The sequence below is a fragment of the Trichosurus vulpecula genome, chromosome 2, assembly GCF_011100635.1.
Source record: "Trichosurus vulpecula isolate mTriVul1 chromosome 2, mTriVul1.pri, whole genome shotgun sequence".
Classification (NCBI taxonomy): Eukaryota; Metazoa; Chordata; class Mammalia; order Diprotodontia; family Phalangeridae; genus Trichosurus; species Trichosurus vulpecula.
Genome location: NC_050574.1, coordinates 224,522,176 through 224,540,066, shown reverse-complemented (window position 1 = coordinate 224,540,066; position 17,891 = coordinate 224,522,176). Strand labels below are relative to the sequence as shown.

Genomic DNA, 17,891 nt, shown 5'->3' with positions numbered 1-17,891 from the left:
TTTAAAACATGTTTGCTTAATAATTATGGACTCAAAAGTTTCTAATCCTTCCAGATATTGGACCCACTCAAATTAGAAAAGGAAAACATCTTTAATGAGGCAGTCAGTAGTGGAAAGACACCAATGTATAAAAACTGGAATGCCTTTCCAAAAGTTTAAGAAAAATTAGAGGTGGGTCTATGCTAATAAATTTGCCACTTTCCCAAGATATGACCACATTTTACATTTTCCAATGGGGAAACACTGGACTATTTGAATCTTCTAAGAAGTACAACCCAAAGATATAAAAGGGGCCTGGATTTCCTTCTCTACATGGCTCGTCCTTATACAGATACTGTCCTGAGTGAAACAATTTTTCATTTTCTTAACTAAAAGGATACATTTAATTACTAGGTGGAATATCATGGTAAAGTGATACTGCAATTCACTCAAGCTTGGAGAACAAACTAGGTCCAAAACCTTCTGTGAAGCTCTGTCCTTATCTTTAATAACTATGTGGGGCGAGCATACACAAAAATGTTGTTCTTCTCCAAGATGTCCAAATCTACTACTCAATATTTAATCTACCTCATACAATCAGCAGATAAGTATGCATGACAGGGTTGGAAAGGATTAATTTATCACCACTTTCCATTATACAACAAACAAAAGTCAAAAGGGAATTTCCCTGTTCTGTTTCTAAATATTTTAGTTAATACAGTAAGACTAGATTTTCAGAGATGTCAGTAAATAAAAGTGCAATTAGGAAATTTCAGCCCTCCCCTAAGTTTGCGAAGAATTGTTTGATGCACTTAGGTTTGTTTCCCATAAACTTCCAACTCCCACCCTCAGCCCACCTTAGGCTGAATAGCCATCAGTCTTAAGCCTGTTACCCAAATCAAGCTAAATACAAGACACTGACTTATGGCAAAAACACCAATACTTGGAGAAATCTAAGTTTTTGTAAAGCCATTCGAAGGTAGAAATGATCACATGAGACTGACTCAGTGGGATCTTCCCCAGGTGACCCCTTGTTAATGCATTTATTTTCACACTGCAGTTGCAGAAACATTTCATGCTGGAGCCCCTGCATGGAGGCAAAGACAAGAAAACACTTTATTATAATAATTATTATTTAACAAAGCTATTAAATAACCTGTACACAAAAGCTCATTCCTGTCGCAGCAAAAGCCATAGCATTTAGAAGCCTCCAAATTTGTTTCGGACTTGAGCTGCTTCTTCTACATAGATGGTCCGGAAAGCCTTGGAGCATAAAGGCCTGACCCTTGCACTCCCCGGAGGTCTGAGGGCCTTTCCTCTGGAGGAATGACGGACTCGACGGGCAATCTCCAGTCTAGGGCTTCGGAATCCAATTGCTCCACCTCCTCCCCTCCCTCCAGGCTCCATCACCCCCCTTAGACCAACTACGTTTGACCTCTCAGACCTCAGGTCTGAGGACTGCCAGGAAAACAATTGGATCTGAGGAAACTTCCCGAGAAAGCACCGAATTTGCCAGGAATGGGGCAAGAAGCTTGGGCTGGGGGCATATCCTCAGTTTGTCCGAAGGCCCCAGGGCTGAACAAATCCAAAGCTTCTCCTCGGTGCAAGCGACAATGGCGGGGAGAGGCGCAGTGGCATGAGTCCGGGATGGTGGTTGTGGGGACGTTCAGAGATCCCGGGTGTCCTCCCGCTTGACCCCGGCCTCTCCCGCCTTGAGCTTCTTGTTCTGGTGCGTCTTCACGTGCTTGGCCAGGTGGTCGCTCCTCATGAACCTCTTGCCGCACTCCGGGCAGGCGAAGCGCTTCTCGCCCGTGTGAGTCCGCAGGTGCCGCTGCAGCTCGTCGGAGCGCGTAAAGCTCTTGCCACAGAAGAGCCAGTTGCAGACGAAGGGCCGCTCGCCCGTGTGCCAGCGCAGGTGCGCCTTCAGGTGCGACGTCTTGCCGTACACCTTGCCGCAGCCCGGGACGTGACAGACATGCTGCTTCTTTTTGCCCGGCTCCGCCTCGGGGGCTCCACCCGCTGCCTGGCAATTGGGGCAGCGGCAGCGGCGGCACCTCCTGGCCGTGGCCGCCAGGGGGGACTTGGTCTGTAGAAGGGCGGCGATCTGGCTCTGGTACTGGGCGAAGTCCGAATGGCCCAACACCAGGCTGCGTTGCAAGGCGGCGGCGGCCGCGGCCGCAGCAGTGGCCGCCGCGGGGAAGCGCGGGGCGTGGTGGCCCGGGTGGCCCCCGCTACAGCCTCCCGGGACGCCGCCACCGGGTACGCCTGGGCCTCCCGCCCCGGCCCCGGCCTGCGGGATGCTCCACCACGGAATGTCCTCCGGGACAGGGTTAGGGGAGAGCTGGCGGCAGGGAGGCGGCGGAGGCGGCGGCGGTGGGGGAGGCGGTGGCGGAGGCGGCGGTGGCGGCGGGGGCAGCAGGTTAGAGTAGCCAGGTGGCAGGGCGGCCTGGGCGGCGTAGGGCACGTAAGCTGTGGGGCAGCTGGCCGGCAGGGCTGCCATGGAGGAGGGTAGCATCTTGACCGGTGAAAATTCATAAGGGTAGGAGGGGTCTGCCGGTGGGGTGAGGGGAAGTTCGTGGGCGGCCCCGAAAGAGGGCTGCAGGTGGTTCTTCTGGGGTGTCAACCCCAGGCTGGGGTGGGGAGGAGGTAGGCCTCCTGGTGAGTGGGCTGGCATGTCGGTAGTCCACGGGTGGAAAATCCTGGAGGGTGAGCCCAGAGTCGGGTCGTAGGAGACCTGTAGGAAGTCCGGAGGGGCGGCTGCACCTGGCTGTCCGATTCGGCTACAGGTGGCCGCCAGGAGCGCCAGCGGCGAGTGTTTGACCAACTCCGGAGAAGCGCTTGGGGTACGGTCCTGCATAGGAAGAGGTGGTGGTGGGGTAGTGGGGTGGGGACGTGTTGGGGAGGAGAAGAAACAAAAGATTACCGCTCCATCCGCCGCATCCCCAGCCCCGTTCACCACACCTACACCCAGTTATTATACTGCCACCCCTGACCCCCCTCAATTCACACCATCCCGCCACCGCCCCAGTCACGGAACTCGCCCGGCACACACTTCTTGCAGCCAGTGCTGGGGAAGTTTTTGGAGCATGATCCAAAAAGGAACAAAACGCGCGTCGTTCTCCGTTTGAAGGAGATAAAAAAAAACCTAGTGCAAACAGTCATAATCAATCCTTTAGATTTGGAAGAGGGCAAAAAAAAAAAAAAGTTGGCACAAAGTGAGAAGCGAGATGAAAACCAACGGCTGCCTTCTTGTAAACACAAGCTCACTTCAGACAATGCAATCTGAAAAGTATCTATAAACATCTACTGTGGTAGTGACCTGCTCTGCTTCCATTCTCCCCTTTTTTTCCCTTTTTCTCCCCTTCCTTGGATCTGTCTTTCCCAGCTTTTCCTCCTCTTCTTCCTCATTCCCCGAGGGTTCCCACCTTCCCTTCCCCCAGCAGGAAGCTCCTACCCAATAAGCCTCAGAGCTTTCCCTTTGTAAGGCCCTCTCCACGCCACTCTCCTTCCCTCTTCACCCCAGCCGGAAACACCCACCGACACCCTCCGGCCAGCCAACTTCCTATAGCCCCAAGTATCAAACTCCTAGTCACCTGGCTGCCAATAATGCGTAAAGTTAGGACAGGAGGGGATATTGGCAGAGAAAAGAGAGGTGGTGAAAGTTTCAGGCCTGACTTTCCTTTGACACAAGCATCTATTTTTCGCCTCAGGAGCTTGCCTTGAAGTAGATACAGACCAGAAACTTCCGAGTGCTCCGAGGTGATAGGGAGATATAAGAACAAACACTTCGCTTATCTTCCTTCCAGCCGGCTCCTTATCCTTCAACACCCACCCCCTCCAGAGGCCCCCCGGGCACCGACCTGGAGGAAAGCCTGCAGGGAGTCGTTCCGGAGGACCGCCACAGCGGCCATGGCTACCACTCCTGGCGCGACGGGAGGGCAGCGGGGCAATGCCGAGGCATGAAGGCTCCAAGGCGAAGAGGAAGAGCAGCCCAGCTTCTTTGCCCGGCCGGCTCGTTCGCCTGTGTGTTCGGCCCTCTCTGCTCGCCTCGGCCCCCCTTGGAGTGCGCTCCCCGCTCTCCGGCTGTCCTGCCCCCCTTCCCCGCCCCACGCCTTGCCTAGCCTTGCCTTGCTTGGCCGCCCCGCGCCGCGCGCTCTCCGCGGACTGTCTGAGTGCTCTAGGATCACCTCCAAGAATTTGATAAGGACTTTGCTGGGCCGCCAGCCAGTCAGAGGGAAGATTTATGGCTTTGAAGTTTGCCGCTACCCAATCATCAAAGAATAGCGGCTCTTTCAGAAGCGAAAGCAAATCCTTTGAATCCACAAAGCTCCTATGGTGTGTTTGTTGGTCTGGATAAAAGAACTGATTATTAGGGGGGATGGGTAGGGAGGAGATAAAGGCGGGACAATTAATGAAGTAATCACTATGTGGGAAATGTATATACACAAATAATTGGATTTTCCTGATCAAAGGGGGCCTCACCGCCTGGAGACCCTCACTGGGGCTGCTAGAGACACTAGATCCCCCTTCGCCTTTTTTCCCCCTCTTTACTTGCAATTAAGGATTTGTAGCAGAGGCTGAGGCTAAAGTGACAATGTGTCTTTGTTATCTCCAGAGAAATCTGCCTCCGGATTCCAGGAGTTTTAGTTTGACGGCTGGGAGTAACACAAGCACACACACACACACACACACACACACACACACACACACGCCAACCTAAAATTTCACCTGAGCAATGGCCCGTGGAGGTCCATTCCAAACCCACAAAATAATGGTAAAATTTCCCCAGACTTCCTTTTTTCCTGAAAGTTGAGGACCGAGACTGTAAACGACATGTTGCTTCTCTACCTATTGGTGGTTGCTACTAGTTTTGAATGTGTACCTGGGCTGAGATGCCGGGTCAGTTAGTAAGGCTTCTTTAATAATTATCTGGACTTCTTTCTTTTAGGGAGCTGGTGAAATGCTTAACTCCCCCTCAACCCCCAGCAATACTGCCCCAAAATCAAAGAACACCCAACGCCAGAACCAGAGAAAAAAAAGTCCATCCAGGGGTTGTATTCTTTTCTCATAGAAACTTTGTCGGCCTTTAAGGACAGAGCAATCCTGAAGGTTGATTGTTGTTATAAATGGATGGAGGTGGACTTTTTTTTTGGGACACAATCTGAATCAAGATGTGGGATGAACCAAGGCCAAAGCAGACTGAAAGGAACTCTTGAAAATCCTGGCCCCAGCCTTAAGTTTTTGCTTGAGAAGAAGTGATAAAGATGTAACAATACTGAGCAACAAAATATAAACAATAGTGCTCACAAATCTCACAAAACACAAAGTAAACCCCATAAAGAAAAAAGAACAAAACAAGGTAACTGAGCTCACCCCAAAACTCAGGTTGTGCCACACCAACTTAGATCCCTGGCCACATTTGGAAGAGAAAGTAGTATCTTCCAGGGAGTCAGCTGTGAAGAGTTCCACTGTCCTCCATTATACTCTTTCTCTTGACCCTCTCTCAAAAGACAGAAGAACTCCCTCACTTTTTCCATCCTTGCTTAGTAACTAAAGAACTAGGGGGTTAAGGTGTTGACAGGTTAGGAGCATGACTCAGACACCCTGCTGAGACCCTGCCTCCCCCTCCTCTAGACCTACACTTTTGTCTCCTACTCTCAGAACTGCCTTCTTCCCTAGATGAATTGATCCCTGCCTGGTAGTCCTTCCTTCTCTGGGTGCTATGAACTACAATATATTATTTAATTTTTACTTAGGATCAGAGTGGAAAATCAGTATAATCGAACTGCTAGTCAGGGTGGAGGTTGGGTAGGGAAGCAGATCTTGAAAGCTGTTTCAGAGTGCTGCCTCAGGAATAAGAAAGAAGAGGAGAAAAAAAGAAAGAAGAGGAAGAAAGAAAAAGACTCCACAGGGAGAGTAGGAGCTTCCCACTGCTGCCTGGAGTTTACATTTCTGCAACTGTTACTCTGCAGGTAATGCGACCCAGCAGTCAGTAGAGGCGGTCGGATTGTGCTCCCCCTGTCTTGGACCACAGACTTCTTTATCTGACCTCCCCACAGTAACAATCTCTGTCCCCTCAAAGACTTCCCAGGATGACTAGGGCCTGTATTAGCTCGGAGCCTTTTGAAGGGATTAGGAGAGTGGAGTCCTCTCCCACGGCTCTGGACCAAGGCCTGGGGAGAGCTGGCCGCCCTATGCTAGGGCCCCTAGATGTGGCTCATACCCTGGCGGCCTCTCTCCTCACTCCTCCCTATTCCGACTGTTTAACCAGACCCCTGGAGCAAGGGTGAAAAGGAGTATCCAGCCGACATCGATTGAGTAGATGTGATGGATTTACCATACATAACATGTACATCTTAGGTGCTTCCTAGCGCTGGTTAGTTGGACCTGGCGGTGGTTGGAAGTAGTTCAGGGAGCTGTCTTGGAAGAACGTTGGGGTGGGGGGAAAGGAGGAGAACCATTGGAATATTCAGAATCTGGGATTTATGTTGGGATCCCTTCCGATTCCCCACCACCACCCCATCCAATTTGGGATATCAGATTACATTCCCTCTTCCTCCGCTCTGGCGACCCACCAGCTCCACAGACAGCTTCGAATCGGTGAGCTTCCTTCTTTAGCTCCGAGAGTTCTGAAATGTGAATAATTTATATAAGATGCGGGCTTATCCTGCCCATAAGCAGCGTGGGAGGAATCTAAGGGAGTAAGTCCCGTGCTACTCTTTGGAGCCTCCCCTTGCCCTCCCCTGTACCCCTGCCGCCCCAAATTGCCTAGCTCCGCAGGACACTAAAGTGCAACCTAGAGGCGGTAGTTTAGAAGAGGGGGTTGCAGACCACCCCCTTTCTCGGTTCGCTGCGCCTTAGCCTGGAAGTGGGGCCCGAGTCCGGCTCAGCAGGAGGTCTGAAAAGGAGGGGCGGAAGGGGGACCGTTTGCAGCGAGGATTCACAGCCCACGTCTCACCTCCTGCGGATCAGCGAAAACCTTCCCCTTCAGGACACCCAGAGGTGTAAATCTGGCACTCCACAAATCAACGCTCACTCTCTCTGAACAAGTTTCGAAAATTCAAAAAAGTTTTTTTTTGTTCCCTTTCAAGTCTTTTCCCCCTTAGGTTTGATTCTAGTTTCATTCACCTTCTGCCACCCACCCCTCCTCTACCTTCATCAGTCCCTTCTTCTACTACTCACTCAGCTCCTGTTCACGAGAATGGAAAATGCCCAGGTATCCAGAAAGCTTGGAAGCTATGGGCTAATCCATTTAAATAGACCACACCCGAACATATTTAAAAAGATTTCCATTTTTCTGTTTTTAAGAAAGGAAAAAGACATAAAGGAACCCCCGCTCCCTTTCCAAAGCTTGTTATTACTACGAGAGAGAACGTTCTACCTAGGTCCCCACTTTAGAATAGAAATCCGGTCGTTTTTGCGAAAGCAAATTCTCCCTGCTCCTCCTGGCAGGTAAAAAAGATACTGGGGTCAAAGTTGGGCATCAAGTTAGATAGAGGTGCACCTGCCCAGTTAGCCTCTCTTGTCCACCCAGTTGGGACAACCGGCTTGGTTCCAGAGCTGTCTGACTAATAGAGAAGTTTGAGAACATTTTCTTCACCGATAATTAGCACGATGAGCCCGCCGGGCCTCGAGAAATTTATTCTGAACGAAGTGGTATTCCATTAAAAATGCAATGCGCAGGAGATCAAAGTACAATATTTATTTTAGAAATTTGTTGCAATCATCAAGAGATACAGGTATCAAGGCCAAATGCCAATGCTTTTACACAAAGCACTGCTCTCATGAAAAGTGTGTGGCTGCTCCGCCATAATATAAAAAGACATGGAAAGACCAAACGCACCACAAGCTTGCAGAAGCCCGAAGGGAGCAAACCGGAAAGGGCTGTGCACCGAGCTCACAAACAAGTGCATGGAGTCTAGGCAGAAAAAAGGGGGAGTCGGAGTGGGGGGTGGCGAGAGAGGAGTGGAAAAGGTGGGAGGTCAGCTCCAGGACTTAGCTTCTGGGTCACGGATTTAACAAGGGGGAGAGGACTGTACTTCATTTTTCTCTCTCCTCCCTCTCCACAAGTAGAAGCGAGAATGCCACGTGGGTCTTCCACCCCGGAGCAGGCATTACCTGAATGCCGAGAAAACTTGAACCGGGGGTTGGTGGGGGGCAGTTTGGAAGCCTTGCCGGCTTTCTCGGAGCCTCTCCAGCACCCGAGGAGACGCAGCCTGGTGCGCAGCCGAGCGAAGCGGCCACAGCCCAGCAGAAGCTCTCCAGCTCGGTGGCAGCCAAGGACAGATTTCCGGACCAGGGAAGTTTCCGCAGTCAGTTTTTCCGCAGTTTCTTCCAGGCAGGCGGACAGAGAAAAGCAACAAAGGCAACCTGAGGAAATAAAGAGGCGAGTTGTAAACAGGGAGTGGAGCACTCGCCTTGGGCGGCCCTGAGCACGCCTGCCCCAATCCGGTTTCTAAATTGGTTCTTCCATATGTGGCACCCAGGTCGTTACCTGGTGCCCGGGTCAACCACCTATCTCCCGAGTTTCCCTGCTTTCATTTGCAGTAATTCCATAAGTAACACTGGCTTCTGTAAACCAGAGATTAACTCCCTTCCACTTAAAAAAAAAATCCTAGTCTAGAAACAACTCGGGCACCTAACTGAATTTTACGTTTATTGGTCCATAAGATAACCTCATTGAAGAAAAATGGGTTCTGAACTTGACGGCATCTGGCCCCTCGTTTAGTCTTCGTGGGTCTCACTAGTATTGCTCCCAATGCAAGACATCAGTATGGTTAATACAATAACACCTCGCTGCTTAGTTAAAAGGTCCTTGGAACTGCACATAGTTACAGAAGGACATCTGCGAATTTCCTCTGAGATCTACAACAAAGTATTACTTAGAGCAGTCACTCAGCAGCCTTTTGAAGTCCAGCTCAAGCAGAAAGCTGCTTTTGTTCCAAACTCTCAACATGGAAGAGATCAAACTTTGTCCTGTTCAATCTGAAAGATTTTGGTGGGGGAGGGGAAGCCTGGGGAGCGAGGAAGTGGGCAAGGGAACTGTAATATGATATCCCCTGATTTACCTTTGAGGTTTCTCTCTCTCTCTCTCTCTCTCTCTTTCCTTTTCTTTCTTTCTTTCTCTTTCTTTCTTTTTTTCTTTCTTTCTCTTTCTCTCTCACTTTCTTTCTTCCTTTTTTTCATCCTTCCTTCCTTCCTTCCTTCCTTTCCTGTGTTGAGGAATTCCAATCGCAAAACAGTTGCCATTACTTAGATATGGGTCTTTAGTACTCCAGACACATCTTGGCACAAGCCATAATAAATCTTTGAGTCCTAGGAAAAGAGTGACTTTTCTTTTTTCTTTTACAATAAAAAAGTAGCATTCTTAGCACATTAGGACACTACAGAATCTCAGAATATTAGATCAGGAGATTATCTTAGAAACCAGTTAAACTTCCTTGTTTCAGCCCCTTACGTCCAAGCTGAATTTGTGTACATCTATATCTTTATATCTACATACATCTCTCATTTATATAGCTTTTAAGTTTGCAAAATCTCATTTGCTCTTCACAACAACCCTATAGCTGACATAGGTGGTTTTTTTTAAAATCACCATTTAACAGAGGAAGAATCTGAGGTTGACAGATGAAGTACAGAAGGAGTGTGGTGTAATGGACAGAGCTCTGGATTTAGAAGCAGCATCCTTGGGTTTGAATCCTGCTTTGGTGGCCGTGGACAAATCACTCTGAGCCTCAATTGTAAAATGAGGAAGTTGGATTAGGTGACCTCAAAGATTTCTTTAGGCTCTAAATCCATGATCCCATGATTTGTCTATAGTCACAACTCCGGATTGGCAGAGGCAAGGGTAAGAGAGAACATTCTGTCTCCTAACTCCATTGCACTGGAAGACACTGCCTCATCTCTGCTATACTTTTGTTACTTTGTAAGGCCTTTTATGGAAGGACATGTTTAGGTGTATATTGTCAGCCAGATAATGCATTGGGTAACCCTCAGGGAGACTAGAGTTCAAGTCCATCCTCAGTCACTTAACAGCTAACACTGAACAAGTCACTTAACCTCTTGTCTACCTTAATTTCTTCAACTTTAAAATGGGATAATAATAGCATCTACCTCCCCTGGTTGTTGGGAGGATAAAATGAGATATTCGTAAAGTGCTTTGCAAACCTTTAGGTGTTATATAAATGCTAGGTATAATAATAATAACAATTACAATTATTATTATTGCCAAGTAGCACTTGGTAATAGCTCAATTAATATTTGCTGCTGTTCTTGTTCAATTGTGTCAACTCTTCACCACCCCAAACATCAGGACAAGGCTGGGGAACCCAGAATAACATTATTTTACAGGAATGAGTGGTGCAAGGGGTGTGTCATTTAAAGGATTATTAGTCCATTCTAGAGATCACAAGATCCTAGCACTTGGCTAGGAGGGACACTTCAAGGCTATCTAACCCAATCTTCTCATTTTATAGCTAAGGAAATTGAGACTCAGAGAGATTATGTGATTTGCCAAGGATCACACACGGTCAGAGGTGGGATCAGATCTGATGCTAAGTCAGGAACTCTTAATTACCACACCATAACACCTCTATCTTTGACTGGCATAATAGTTTTATATAGATGGGAAATTAGCTGTTGATGTGCTCTCCACTGTTGACTTTCCTTTCTTTTCTTTTCCCATCAGATTCATTTCCCTCACCCCTTTGGTATCTTCGTCTCCTTTGGATACTTTGCATGTTGACTCCTCTTCATGATGTGCATGAGTCTTCTCTATATGATCCACAAGTCTTAATGCAGTTTTAAGCTTTTAGTAACAGAAAACTGCACTGAAACTTTTGTCACAACCTGTATCTACTTAGTCCAATCCCACTCTTTTTTGGTCTTTGTCTCTAGTGTTATTTTTATTTGTAAGGTCCCATTTAGAACATGAGCATTCTATTAAAAATATATACTGTAATCTTTAGTAATCACCAGTTTTATTTCAGAATAGTCCCTAGCTAGGACTTTGCTTCAGGAAGGAGGGGAGATTTCAGGGTTCTTCTGGAGTCAATCATAGTTATTAATAGCCTCATGAATGACATGATTCAGGATAATGAAACTAATATTAACTTTCTTAAAAGTTGAAAGCTACAAAGCTTCCAATTTAAGTAAATTCAGGCTAATGAAACTAAATGAAAGGCTAAGAAAAATTAAATTCACAGTTGAAAAATTTAAAAAATTTTGTGTGTAGCTTTCGTCCTCTCCCCAAAATAAGCTACATTACAATAGGAAGAGCAGACCTCTACTAACAATCCTTTAATATATCATCCTGGCACGGAGATAACTCAGATCACCTTGCTATGCCAATAGCAATGCAAACTTTAGAAGGTCCAACCAAGCTAGGAAGGCTTTGAGCATGGCCTGACCGAAGACTGCTTCTAAGAATCGGACTTGCTAAGGGTAGGAGAGACTTATTCCCAGAACGCTGGCCTTCACGTGATATTCTTTCCCTCAAAGCAATTCATGAAAACTCGTTAGTAAAGCTTGGAGTCTTTGGGATTTTGAGATGGGATCTGTACGGATAGAAGAGCATCCATCCAGATGTTTCACAGATCTCATGGAAAAAGAAAGAGTGGAATTCCATTTTGCTTTTTTCAGCATTGATGAATTAACAAGTATTTAATAAACATTTAATATATAGTCAGGACTGTGTTAAGCACTGAGGGGGATACAAAAGAAGTACAGACAGAGTCAAGTCTTCTTGGAGCTCAGATTTCAAGGAGGGTCCTTAAAATTGGAAGAGGAAACTGATAATCAGCTGTAAAGTATGTGCTACCAGTCAATATATTTGCACTTGAGGAGTACTTCCTGCACACAATGCCTTAAGGAATTATTTTTATGGTGTAAATTTCAGCCACCTGGGGAGACAGAGATAATTTCAGGCAGATGGGCCTTTTGGTACCCTTCAAATTACATGCTACGAATGGGGCCAGAAGTGTCTGGGTCTTCTGACTCTCAACTGTCATTATTGTAGATGAAGAAAGAAAGGTATAATGAGATCATCTGGCTCAGCCTTCCAGTAAGATAATGGTAGATCTAGCAGGAGTAGGAGTTTTCACGTTGTGCCGTAGCCCTTCTCTCTGATTTCTCTTTCATAGATTATCATCCCAGTGACATGACTGTTCTGTTGATAATTAATTATAGAACAGACAGGAAGCAATAATGTTTATGTTTTGTTTCCATTTATGGTGGCACATATTCTGTTAACTTTCTTGAAAGTTGAAAGCTACAAAGCTTCCAGTTTAAGTGAAGTACTAATCTGGGAGACAGCCAGGTACCTGAATGGATAGAGCACTGGGCATGAGGTCAGAATGAACTGAGTTAAAAATCTAGCCTCAGACACTTACTAGCCAGGTGACCCTGGGCAAGTCACTTAGCCTCTGTTTGCTTTAATCCATTGGAGAAGGAAATTGCAAACCACTCCAGCATCTTTGCCAAGAAAACCCCATGGACTGTATTGGCATGCTACAGTCCACTGGATTGTGAAGAGTCAGACATAACTGAACTACTAAACAACAACTAATCCAGAGAGCAAACTTCTAGAAATCTTGATGGTCTTATCACTATATGCTAAATAGCTAGGAGTTTCTTTGGATGCAAGCCTACCAAAGGCTTAAATGATAAATTCGGGTGTTTTCCTAAAAAAAATTAAATGAAATTCTGATCTTTCTTTTATTGTCTAAACCCAATGATGAGAGGCCCATGATTGAGGTGATTTGGTTTAGTTAAAGCATAGAGCTAATGAAGTCCACAGCTTAAGGACTTCATCTCCATATAGATGAGTTATCTTCATTTTTTTTCGGTGGCCAAAGACTCTTAACTACAACTCTGGCCATGCAAACGTATGCCACTGGTCACTAGTCTGTAAGGATACACACAACCTTACAGATGGAGTATATTTTTGTCATGACTGACAAGCCAAGATCTATGAAGTATTTCATCCCTAATCTGGGCCCAGGTTGAACTGATCCCCAAAAGGGACTGACTGACATTCTAATGCTTCCCTGGTAAAATGCATTAACCCATCCTGAACTTGATGCCTATTCCTGACCTCAGATCTCTATACTCCACCAGGCTCCAGATGGTTCTAGCTTCTGCAGTCATCTTTTCCTTTTGCTAAACCCAAATTGTCCTGAGTTTTAATCAAGGACATTTGTTTACAGGAAAAAGAGTAAATTCACAGATTGTATAAAGGGTATAAGGACAATAAGAGTGCTAATAAAACATCCCTCTGGTGCAATAACTGGATGGCTCTCCAGCTTTTAAAATGCATTTTGTTTTCCAAGGCCTAGCATATGGTCTTACCTGATAACCTCATGGGCTCTCACCATTACTTAGAAAGGACTTGAGGCACCTTTCTGGGCTTTTGCTCTCCCATGGCCTCCTTATTTGTAACAGCTACTTTTTCTTCAGGGATGAAGGGTCCAGCTTGGACTTTGCCCAGCTTCTGCCATTCTTTATTTGGCCCATTGGTAGCACTATGCACCTCGCCAGTAAGTAAGGTGTTCCCAGCACCCCTTCATGCCTACATCTCTACTCTCAACCAGTAAGCCACCTTGGAACATGATACATCATAGAGATTATAGCCAATAACCCACCAGTAAACATATCCTCCAAGTTTATTGAAAAATATCTTCTCCAGGTCATGTAAGCAAATTTGTACAGAACAGTTTTGATACACTCCCAAGATCTCATCCCTCAGTATTCCTGCCCTACTCAAAGTAAGGCTGTAGCATAGTTTTGATGTACAAAGTATAGCACATATTTATTGCTTATTTAGGGATTTATTGTAAAAAAGGATCATCCTATGATCATAACTCTAGAACCAGAAGGAACCTTCAGAAGCTATCTAGTCTAACCCTTTCATTTAACAGATGGGGAAGCTAACCCTCAATGAGGTCAAGTGATTTGTCCAACATCCAAGTTTGGTTGTTTACCTTGTGATAAAATCTTGGCCCCCAGCAACCACCAATTAGAAATCTTTTGGTCCAGTTTTCTCAGGGAGTAACTTTTTGCTAACATTACTTAGGGAAATCAGGGATAAGGCCTTTTGTTCTAAGAACTCTGGTGTTGGGTCCATGCTATTTCTCCTCTACTTTTCCTGTAGTGCCCCTTCCCTGCAAGGTCCTTTGTAACACCACATACACTGAGCTGCTGAGGCTTCAGAAGCTACTTTATAGCTTTCGGGAGGCACGAATGGTTTAGCCACAAGTCCAGTTTCATTACTCACTTTCAGGCATCTTTTGAGAAAAGGTGGAAGACCATTGGGACAGTGAGGCATAGCAGGGGAACCCACATAGGGTCAGAAGACCTAGACTCAAGTTCTGGCTTTGCCACTGGCTCTCCCACCTGCAAAGTGCTTTATGTATTCATTTGATCTTTACAACTACCGAGGAAGGTACTGTCACTATCCTCATTTCGCAGGGGAGGAAACTGAGGATAAGAAAGGCTAAGTGACCAGCCTCAGAGTCATAGAGCTAGTATCTGAAACAGAATTTGAACTCAGTTCTTCCCGATTCCAAGTCCAGCACTCTAGCCACCATATTACCCTATATCCATGTTGCTGTTTATTAATGTCATTTGTTACCCACACAACTAAGAATCACAATATATGAGAGTCTGAAGGGACTTTTGGAGAGCAAACCCTTTTACTTTTACAGACCAGAGATGTGAAGTGACTTGCTCAAGGTCACATGACTATTAGGTAAGGGATCAAGCCAGGACTTGATCCAAGGTCTTCTGCCTCTTAAGGCCAGTGTTTCAAGCTTTCACTCCATTGCTCCAGGTATGGGTCATTTATGAAGTTAATGTTTACTTATTTAAACATTATACATTAGATCTAAAAATTGAACTCTGAATCATAAGCAAGCTTTCAGTTACTCAGTAACTTCAATTTTATCTGAAGTAATAAAAGGGAATTTATGAACACAGTTCTAGACAGAAGCATTCTCTGGCATTTGGTTTGACCTTTGGGTCAAATGTAAGGTCAAAAAAGTGAGGTCCATCACCTTTAGTTATCTTGGTTATAACCTTTAACCTCACTAGGTATAAGTTAAAAATGATAATTTTAACAATAATGTCAAAACTTTGTGTTTCTGTAATGCATGGTTCAGGTGTTCACAGTATTCCTGTGGTCATAACAATCCCTTCTTTGTTCCTTCTGAAAGGTGTTATAAGGTCCAAAGATTCTTGCAGAACACATAGGTATCTCTTGAAAAGAGGCAAAGTATTATTAATGAAGAGACACAGTGAGGTGTACTACAGGGGAACCAGCATGAAATCAGAAGATTGGCTTTCCCATTTACTATCTCTATGATCTAGAGAGAGTAATTTAACTCAAAGGATGGTATGTCTAGAGCTGGAAGAGACATAAAATGTCAGTTAGTCCAAGCTCCTCATTTTGTAGAAGAGGAAATTAAGTCCCAATGCAGTTAAATGACTTGTCCAATGTCACACAGGTCATAAATATCAGAGATAGGGTTTAAATTGAGGTACACTGTAAATATGTTTTGTATGATTTCATATGTATAACTGATATCCCATTTATTGCTTTCTCAATGGCTGGGGAAGAGGCAGGAGGGTGGGAGAAAATTGGGAACTCAATTTTTTTTAAATTTATTTTTATTTTTTTTATTTTTTTAAATTTGTTTATTTAACATATTTAGTTTTCAGCATTGATTTTCACAAGAGTTTGAATTACAAATTTTCTCCCCGTTTCTACCCTCCCCCCCCACTCCAAGATGACGCATATTCTGGTTGCCCTGTTCCCCATTCAGCCCTCCTTTCTGTCACCCCACTCACCTCCCATCCCCTTTTCCCTTCCTTTCTTGTAGGGCAAGATAAATTTCTACGCCCCACTACCTGTGTATCTTATTTTCTAGTTGCATGCAAAAACTTTTTTTTTGAACATCTGTTTTTAAAACTTTGAGTTCCAAATTCTCTCCCCTCTTCCCTTCCCACCCACCCTCCCTATGAAGTCAAGCAATTCAACATAGGCCACATGTGTATCATTATGTATAACCCTTCGACAATACTCATGTTGTGAAAGACTAACTATATTTTGCTCCTTCCCAACCCATCCTCCTTTATTGAATTTTCTCCCTTGACCCTGTCCCCTTTCCAAAGTGTTTGTTTCTGATTACCTCCACCCCTATCTGCCCACCCCTCCATCATCCCCCCCTTTTTTATCTTCTTCCCTCTTCTTTCCTGTGGGGTAAGATACCCAATTGAGTATGTATGGTATTCCCTCCTCAGGCCAAATTTGATGAGAGCAAGATTCACTCATTCCCCCCTCACCTGCCCTCTCCCCTCCTCCCACAGAACTACTTCCTCTTGACACCTTTATGGGAGATAATCCACCCCATTCTATCTCTCCCTATCTCCCTCCCTCAATATAGTCCTCTCTCATCCCTTAATTTGATTTTATTTCTTTTAGATATCTTCCCTTCATCTTCAACTCACCCTGTTTCTGCTCTCTCTCTCTCTCTATACACATACATATATACATACATACACATTCACATATATATATATATACACATATATATATGTATATGTATATGTATACATACATATTCCTTTCAGCTACCCTAATACTGAGGTCTCATGAATCATACGCATCATCTTTCTATGTAGGAATGTAAACAAAACAGTTCAACTTTAGTAAGTCCCTTATGATTTCTCTTTCTTGTTTACCTTTTGTAGCCAGAATGGACTTTGTTTTCTTTGAATGACTCAGCTTGCCTCGTTGAGCTTCCCTGGACGCTGGGGCTTGCTCTTCCGGGGCAGGACCAGAGCTTCCTGTGTGATGAGTCATGGCGCTGGCTGAGGGGAGGTGTGTTAACGTGGTCTACGCTGGGGGAGGGGCCAAGTCAAGAACCAATCGGCCCTGGTCGTTCAGGCGGCGCTTGATGATGTCAAAAACTCTATAAGAGGGGAGAGGACAGCTTGAAGATCCTCCTTTCCTTTTCCGGTTGGAGCCAGAGACACCTACAGCCGAAGCTGAGCTGCCGGTAGCAGAGCTGACTAGAGGCTAGTGGGTAATCTTCTTACCGTAGAGGGGAAGCATGTATACGATTTTGCCTTCTACCGTCTGGCTTCTCTGTGGCCTTCTGATTACTCTTGTAAGGCGGACTTATTGGGCCTGGAAGCTTTTGATGAAAATATCAAAATGGGGACACTGGTTTGTGGGCTTGTTATTGTGGAGTGTAAATACATGCTTTAGTTCTCCTGCCTTCTGCCTAGAGAATTCCTTATATCCTGCGGTTCCGGACCTTTTAGGCACATATGAGATTCTCTTTGAAATCATAAATTCTGCCTTCTTAATATACCTTTTCATGGTTCTCTTGATTTTTGTGTTTGAAAGTCAAATTTTCTATTCAGCTCTGGTCTTTTCACTGAGAAAGCTTGAAAGTCCTCTATTTTATTGAAAATCCATATTTTGCCTTGGAGCATGATACTCAGTTTTGAGGGGTAGGTGATTCTAGGTTTTAATCCTAGCTCCATTGACCTCCGGAATATCATATTCCAAGCCCTTCGATCTCTTAATGTAGAAGCTGCCAGATCTTAGGTTATTCTGATTGTGTTTCCACAATACTCAAATTGTTTCTTTCTGGCTGCTTGCAGTATTTGCTCCTTGATCTGGGAGCCCTGGAATTTGGCAACAATATTCCTAGGAGATTTCTTTTTGGGATCTATTTGAGGAGGCAATCGGTGGATTCTTTCAATTTCTATTTTGCCCTGTGGCTCTAGAATATCAGGGCAGTTCTCCTTGATAATTTCTTGAAAGATGGTATCTAGGCTCTTTTTTTGATCATGGCTTTCAGGTAGTCCAATAATTTTTAAATTATCTCTCCTGGATCTATTTTCCA

At 45.3% G+C, this 17,891-nt stretch overlaps 1 protein-coding gene across 1 annotated transcript; it reads right to left on the bottom strand.

Annotated features, from left to right (window-relative positions):
* Window positions 1-990: 990 nt before the first annotated feature.
* On the bottom strand, window positions 991-4,143 carry SP5 (Sp5 transcription factor). Its single transcript, XM_036745326.1, has 2 exons — window positions 3,840-4,143; window positions 991-2,830 (listed from the first exon to the last, which is right to left on the bottom strand). The coding sequence occupies exons 1-2, from the start codon at window positions 3,888-3,890 to the stop codon at window positions 1,646-1,648; spliced, it is 1,236 nt and encodes a 411-aa protein (XP_036601221.1). The 5' UTR covers window positions 3,891-4,143; the 3' UTR covers window positions 991-1,645.
* Between the last annotated feature and the right edge of the window lie 13,748 nt (window positions 4,144-17,891).

Coding starts and splice junctions, on each gene's coding strand:
- SP5 (XM_036745326.1), bottom strand. CDS start 3,890: ATGGCCGCTGTGGCGGTCCTCCGGAACGACTCCCTGCAGGCTTTCCTC. Junction 2,831..3,839: donor CCCTGCAGGCTTTCCTCCAG/GTCGGTGCCCGG, acceptor CTTCCTATGCAG/GACCGTACCCCAAGCGCTTC.